General features: G+C 49.4%; 1 protein-coding gene across 3 annotated transcripts in view; it reads left to right on the top strand.

The window, feature by feature from the left end:
• The first annotated feature begins 313 nt into the window (after positions 1–313).
• SLC66A2 (solute carrier family 66 member 2) overlaps positions 314–7,837 on the top strand; it is a 65,721-nt gene continuing 58,197 nt past the window's right edge. For 2 of the 3 annotated variants that reach the window (XR_008731384.1, XM_055704978.1), the window contains exon 1: positions 384–962. Coding sequence is in view for 2 of the 3 variants with exons in the window: in XM_055704978.1 (XP_055560953.1) it covers positions 760–962 (203 nt within the window). In the remaining variant the exon portion in view is untranslated. Of the gene's footprint in view, positions 329–383; positions 963–7,837 lie in introns of those variants that run through there. The other variant, XM_055704977.1, reaches the window with a different exon arrangement.

Raw genomic sequence — 7,837 nt, 5'->3', positions numbered from 1 at the left:
GTTCCAAGTGCGCCTGGCAAACGGCGTCTGACACGAGGACGCGGAGCGATCAGAGGGTGCGGCCATGCTCGGCAAAACAAGGCGCCTGACGCCGCCGGTCAGGGCCTGCCCCGCGCCGGTCTGTGTCCCCCTACCCACCGCCCCCGGTCTGGCTCCGCCCCCGTCCCGTTTGGCTTCGCCCCCGCGGGAATCGGCGGAGCGGCCCCGTCGCTCATTGGCTGCTCATGGTGACGTCACGGGCCGCCCGGCTCCGCCGCCGCCGGGCCGGGCCCTCAGTGGCGGAGTGGCGGCGGGCGGAGGATGGCGGCGGGCGGAGCTCCGCGGGCAGGTGGGCCGGCGGGGAGCGGCCGGCCGGCGGGCGGGCTGGCTGTGCGAGAGGCAGGCGGGCAGGGAGGGAGGGACGGACGGACGGGGCCCCCTCAGGGAAACGGCCCGGCGGGCGGAGGAGCAGCGCCCCCGCCCCTCGGGCCGCCGCCCAGCCGCCGCTCCCCTCAGCGGTGGCTGCCGCCCCCGCGCCGTGCCAGAGCCGCGGTCCCCGCTGCGGGCAGCCCCCGTGGTGCCGGCGGCGGCCCCCGGCCCGCCCGGCGCAGGGCGGCGGCGCAGGGCGGCGGCCCAGGGGCGGGCCCCGCCTGACGCTCCGTCCCGTCCCTCCCAGCAGGCGCCGGCCCCGCGGGACAGGCCGCAGCCATGGTGCCGCGTTCCGGCCGGGGCGCCGCGCGGGGCTGAGGCCGCCGGAGCGCTGCCCGCCGCGGCCGCGCCATGGAGGTGGCGGGGCTGGAGTGGCTGCTGGGCCCCGCGCGGCAGCTGGTGGCGTGGGGCGCGGCGGGGGCCATGGTGTTCGGCGGCGTGGTGCCCTACGTCCCGCAGTACCGGGACATCCGCCGCACGCAGAACGCCGAGGGCTTCTCCACCTACGTCTGCCTGGTGCTGCTGGTCGCCAACATCCTGCGCATCCTCTTCTGGTGAGTGGGGCGGCGGGCGCGGGGCCCGGCCGTGGCGGGGGCGCTGGGGTGGCGACGGGCGCGCCTCCCGGCTGCGCGTGCCCCTGGCCCGGGGGTCCGCGTGCTGCCCCGCCATCGGCGCGTGGGTCCGCGGGGCGGCGGCGCCGGGCGCTGCCCGTTGCCCGTTACCCGTGCCGGCTCCGGGAAGGAGCCCTGCGGCTTGCTGGTAAAAGGGAGAGGTGTGTTCGAAGTCAGATCTATTTTCCTGGCTGGCTGCCTCCCCCTGGCCCTCTGGCTCCGCTCCCGGGGCGAAGGCCCCGTCCTGCACGGCTGTTCTAGCACCTGGTTGCTGTTACCGGCACTGGGACGCCTGCTGTATGTTTCCCGGGCGCCACTTGGCTCCAGAGAGGTTCACTTCTGGGGCTCCATGCTAAATCGCAGACTAAAATACTCTTTCTTAGATAAGCGGGCAAAAGCTGGATTATCTGTCAAAGCAGGATGTTTTCAGCACCACTTTCAATATTGAAAAGCAACTCTGTTACTGTATTTAGGTCTTGTGCCGCTGGACAAAAGAAATGTTATTAGGGCATAATTTCCATGAATGAATTTTACAAACTAATTTTCTGTATTACTACTTACAATATAGATGCTACAGCACTGGGAACGTGCTTGAGAAACCAAAGATGAAATGGTCTGGAAAATTACTGCAGCTTTATTCTAAAAATTATTTGACTACAAGATGCTGCTTTGTAGTCCAGAAAGAACTGATAGGTAATGTGCTACATCCTTTTGGTGCTTTGCAGTTTCTTTTTAAAGCCTCTCTGACCATTTAAGTATAAGGAGCTTCCTGGATTCTTATACAGCAAAATGCAACATCTAAGTTGTGCTGGAGTGGAGAAAACGGGACTCTCCCCTGGGGCCAGGGCTGGCAGTCAGGCTGAGGAGTTGTCACTAGATCAGAGCTACTTGTTGCATTGGACCTGTAGTTTTACTGGAGAGAAGCACGCAGAGCAGCTGCTGGAGGAAGCAGAAGGGAAGCAGAGAAACTGACGGGGGGGAGGAGAAGTGGAAAGCCTGAGTTGACAGTCTGAGAAATAGAAATTGTGTGATTTTTTTGTTTCACTGGAGGTAGTTGAAATATATGAATGACTTGGGCCTGAATGGAGATGCTGGCAGTTTCTGGGTAACCCGGTGAGCGCATCTGTTAAATGAGACTTTGGCTGTGGAAGAACAGAAAGAGCTTTAATCGGAATTGATTTTAAGTATATCTAGTTGAGATGTGCAAAAGAATAAATACTATGAGTGATGAAAAGTTATAATTTATGTCTATGTTAAAAAATTTGTCAACACTTCAAAAGAGAAAGAACGCAGTTACATTGATAAGGTTATGTAATTTTTTGCTGTGAGTATTTAAGCCATGTAATAGTATCGCTCTCTTGACACGTACTAGCTCTGCGTAGGCTCTGGTGATCTTGGAGCTCGTGATGGCATGGAATGGCTTCAGAGAGCATGTGCATAGGTGTGTCTGGCTGAGCAGGGAGTGTAAGGTATGCTGCTGGCTTGTGGTACAGCCACTTCTGTGGGGAAATGTGAGTGTGTGCCTGCAGAAACCTTGCTGTCTGTACTTGGAATGAATTGTCCCTTTCTAGTTCTGTTGAATGGAAAGAAAAGAAGACTTGTGTAATGATAATCCAGTGTTCCTTGAGAGAGAATATTTTGCTTTTCTACTTACAAAGATTAGGCATCCGTGGTCGTTCATTATAAACACCAGTAAGTCATGAAGTCAGCACTGGGGGTGGATGTTATCCTTGGGCATATGGGTGATTAAAGGCAGATAGCAGAGCAAGAGCCTCTGATTTCTGTGAACATGTTTAAAATACACCCATGGAGCAGCTTGGCAATTCAAATTTTGCATTAGTTGTTTAATGTCAGCTATGGCTGATGTGATATCTGGGATGCAGCCCTCCAGATAATTTGACATAAACAGAAGAATTATTTTAATTTTCATTGGAGGGAATTAGAAGTTGGGGTTTTTTTGTTTGTTTTAAATGTGTGAAATAATTTATCCATTTTTGTGCCAGAACAGAACTGTTCCTCCAAATAATTTTTTGTGCATAATTTTTCCCCAATTTGACTTTCAAAGCACCTGTTGGTAAGATTATCCCTCCTTCCCTTTAGCAACCCAGTCCAGACCTTAATCCAAGCCTCTCTTCTGAGAACTTCACTGACATACAGCTGCTGTTTTTTCAGTTGTTTTTAGTTTTTCTTCATTACCTCTGGTTATTAAGAGTATGATTTGTGCCAGATTCATCCCTCCTGAATTCCCCTCCACGCTGATCCAAAAATAAATGGTTAAAGTGGTCGGCCTTAAAAACTTTTGAGTTCTAATGGTGTTGCGTTTCAGGCCTTAATTATTTATCAGGATGCCTCATAACTTGTTTTGGTGTGGTGGTTGTTTTGTTTTGGTGTTTGTTTTTTTTTTTAAACTCCAAAGACATTTATGTAGTTTTTCTTTCATTACTTCCAGATTTTCCCTGGGTTTCATATATTCTTGAATTTGAGGCTCACAGAGTGGAATGCTATGTATTTCAGATGCATGGCAACAGGAACAGACAGTTCCTGCCTTTTATGCTATGTTTTCTCTGTATTTTCACTCTTGAGTAGTGCTGGTCTTTCTGTATCTCTGTCACTGGTAAGAGACCCAGTCCACCTTTCCCCTCTGGCTCTACAGTGCTTTGTTCATCTCAGCTGTGCAGGCAAGTCTCTCCTTTCCTATTTGTGAATTGGCAGATTCCACATGTTCCTAGGACTGTACTTGGTTATCTCCAGAGTGGTGTTTTAATTTGTTTGTTTCTAAGTCTGGTTTTGCAGTGGGTGAAGTTTGACCTTTTGTCTCCCCTCCAAACTGGGTATTTACTTCCTAATCTTGGCACGTTTTGTATGTGGGTAGAGTTGCAGCTGGTGTATTGCGCTATGCCAGTAGCCAGTGAACAAAGTACTAATGAGATCAGGGATAACAAACCTGTTTCCAGTTACCTGTTTTCACAGTTTCTCTTCCTCCAATTAGACTGTCTCCAATGGTAAGCCATCTTTTTAAAGTCAAGAAGACTCAGTGCAGTGGCTCTTCTCCTTGTCTTCCTGCCACTGAATCCTTTAGTTTCAGGGTGTGTTCAAAGAACTTCTGTTTGCTATTGATGACAGTAACACATTATCTGTTAAGTCATTTTTCATGCTTTTCTGTTAGTGTCTCAAAATGTCATCATTAAAGAGACCTTTCTGCTTTCGCTTGTGTGTGTTTGGCCTTGCTCTGTTCCAACAACGAGTTATGCCAGAACTTTGTGGAGAAGCAGTCGGAGAAGACTGCTCTGCAAGAATGGAAACTGGATATGGATAACAGTGGGCATGATTCTACTTAGCTTTGTTTGTGCACACATGGCTTTTTTTTTTTTTTTAGGGAAGAGGAAGTAGAAGTTTGACTGTGCAAACTTGTTCAGTGAGTTGACTGGATGTGAAGTCTTTGGTTCTTTTAAAGAGGATTCTGGGAAAAAAACCAATAAATGTGAAAAGTAGACTTTGCTCACAGCATCATACAATGAGGTCTCTGTTTACCAGTGTGAGAAGTAGATTTTGTGCTGTTACTAGATTTGATACCAAGTTAACTTAATTTTTAGTAATAATCTATTGTTACAAATTTATGTAACACTTCAAAGCAGCGCTTATTTTGGAGGTGCTGACATAGCTGCTGGTCATGTTTTCTGATTGGTACCAGCTGCTCCGTTGTTCTGGTCCTTCTGCTGCTGTCAGTGCTGCTGCTCCTGTCAGTCTTCTCCAGACCCCGTAAGTCATTATTTCCAGCTCTCCACTGAGTTCAACTTCTGCACTGGTCAGCCTGGTGGAGGTCCGCGCTATGGGTCAAGAGGAGGAGGCGGCGGCAGTGCAAAACTCAGCATCTTTGTAATTCTGGTACACAGGAAGATGTGTGGCATGCTCCAAAAAAATCTGTTACCATCTCTCCCCCCCCCCCCCCCCCCCAGTATTTTTACTAAAACAATTACTGTTTTTTTTTTAGCTGATGCCTTACTGTGCTTGCTAGGGTTAGCTCTGACTTCTGGTTCAACACTGGTTGTTAAAATATCCAAGGGATACCCTGGGCCTTACTGATGGTTTTTAAGTTGTGGGCTGGCTTCAGGGCGCACCATGGCACTTGAACTCAGTTGTGACCAAGACTGAATATCTCCTTGGTTGATGTGGCCTGCAGGCTGCCAGCTGACAAGCTTTGCATTGTCATCCAGAACTGGAACAAGAAGGCGGGCGAGAGTTGTGTAATCAGTTGGGGGTGGACGATGCAGAACTTACTTGTGAGTTCTCTCTCTTCCCCTTTTCTTTTTTTTAACAGAGCTTATGTTGAGAGAAGTTACAGTTTCTTTTAGTATTAAAATCAGAATAAATAGCTGGAGGAAAGGGAACTGCAGTTTTCTTAGAAGTCAGCAGTAGGTTTTCTTTTTTTTTTTTTTGTATCTTGAGTGAGTTCAGCCAAAAGTACTTATGTTCCATCCAATTCCCAGAGGGTTTGGGACTTTTTTTTTCAGTTTTGCAGTCCATAAAATGCTTTATGCGGTAGTATGATATATGGTTTGTATATCTTCCAGGAAGACAATATTCCCTCCAAAGGTTTTGAGATATGATTCTGTGGGCCACTGGCCTAAACCCTCTACGGCAACACCATAGAAATTCAAAGAACAGAAAATAAAACCTTCCAGTTTTGGAGGAGTTCTCTCAAAATAGTTGCCTTGAGACAAACTGTGGAAACAAGTTCTGGCAGTCAGGCAAAAGATGAAAACTATGAAGCATGTTATTTTTGAACAAAGGTAACCCTCTACCCATTTCACTGAAACAAAGTGGGTTCTGAAAACTGTAATGTCAGTAGAACTGGGGGCTCTGTGCTGGGGCCAGTGCAACGCACTCCCTGCTGTGCTTAGAGGTTTACTGAGACAAGCATGCAGCTGGAGATGATGTACAGGAACACCTTCAGCTTGCCGTTGTCTGGGGCAGATTCCTACACACGTACTTATTGCGCTCTAACACCTACGGTGTTACTAGTGGATCAGGTCTGTGCTGTCTGGTGCTGCTTTGGCTTCGGTGGGCCAGTGGTGTCTGTCTGTGGGACTTATGTAGGAAGGAGAAACTTTTGCTTTTAAGACTTCTGTTACTAAAATGAGTCTTGCCAGCTTTTACCAGGTGGGGAAGGTGGTGTGATGCTGTAACAAACCTGACAGAGTGACTACAACTTTACAAGATTGCACTACATATGGCCTGCTGGTGGAATCCTGCTCGGATACTGACAGCAGAAGTGTGTTACGCAATTCCTCCTCCTCTTCATAGATGCCAGAGAGCAAGGATAAAATGCGCTGCTCTTTTGTATAAAAAGTACAAGTAAAGCAGGTATTGATGTGCCCAAATGAGAAGCTTGTTTTGTGTCTCCATAAAGTCCTGGAAGCTCACATGTTGAGGAGAATCTCTTATCAAGAGATCTTGTTGTAAAACTAGTTTGTTTCTTGTTCTTCCTGCTGGTTAAATTCTGTAATTGGGCTTTCAGGACACTGCCGTGCTGCTGCCCTGGGCTGTCTGTCGCTGCCCTGGTGGCATGTGCAGTATCCCGTATGCTTTCCACGTTGTCTAGAATCTGTGACTTCCCGAAGAGCTGGAGCAGTCAGCCCAGAGCAGTGAGGCTGGTAGTAATCTGGTGTTTTCCACGCTTGTGGTGAGTGCACCTGCCTCGGCTGTGGGCAGAGGCTGTGGGGCTCTGCCTGGGACAGTGTGGCCAAGGTGATGGGGATCTGGTTGCAGCAACAGCAGTCACTTTCTTCTCAGAAACATCTTAGGAAAAGAGAAGCAAAGCTTTTGTGTTTGGTCTAGTTGGGCTGCTTCTGCACAATTGGCGTTTGCTGCTTTGAGCAAGACCTGGGCTGGAACAGCAGGATTATTGCAACAGGATCAAGCAGTGCTGATGTAGCTTTCTCAATGACTAGTCAGTCTTTGCTGTGGTTTGAACATTCACTTCCCTTGTCTTCATTGCCCTGAACATGCATAGGTCATTTTAAAGCTGTGAACTACTATTAAAAATGTAAGCCCCACCCTGCCCCCCTTTATTTGCATATTTGACTAGTACAGGAAAAAAGAATTAGTTTGTTTTTACAGCATTGAGTAAACAGCTTTTATCTCTTTGTAATCTGGCATACGAGGTCCGAGTTCCCTGAGTACTGCACATGTCCCCGTTCACCTTCTCACACAACATCCTAGCTGTGGGGTGAAAATGCTGAATGATGATGGTGACCCCCTCATCACCAGGACTTCAGTGTTGTTCTTTTCTGCAAGCCTGTTCTGCTGTCCTGGGGCTCTTCATCTTTCGCTCATCATCTGCTTTAATGTTCCTCTCCTCCCGGTTCCTGCTTAGGCAAAGATGGGAATGATGTCTGCAGGGCAGGTGGTGAGCAGAATGTGGTAGAACGACACGCTCTGCCCGCGGGGCTCGCAGCTTGCAGCGCTTCTGGCTCAGGCTGGTGTGAGGAGCCTTAGGCTGGATTGGTGTTGCTTTGGTAGGCCCCGAGATCAGTGTGGAGCAGAGTAAGCGGCTTGGAGTGCTGTTTGTTTCCATGATCCTGAGCAAAATGGTTGTTCTGGCTGTACTTTTAAAGCTTCGAGAACCCATCAGTGCTCCTTGACACTGGTACACCTTTGGGTCTGGGCAGTGTGGTGTGTGGGCTGTGCCCCGTCGTGCTGCCCCGTGGTCTCGGGGTGGATGTCCTGCAGCGTGAGGGCTGTGCAGCCTGCAGGGCTCCATCAGGGGCTTGGTGTCTGCGGGCTTGTATTTCACACGAGTATGTTTTGTTCTGTAA

The sequence above is a fragment of the Falco cherrug genome, chromosome 3, assembly GCF_023634085.1.
Source record: "Falco cherrug isolate bFalChe1 chromosome 3, bFalChe1.pri, whole genome shotgun sequence".
Classification (NCBI taxonomy): domain Eukaryota; kingdom Metazoa; phylum Chordata; class Aves; order Falconiformes; family Falconidae; genus Falco; species Falco cherrug.
The sequence above is the reverse complement of the archived record's forward strand: the minus strand, read 5'-3'. Positions and strand labels throughout refer to the sequence as shown.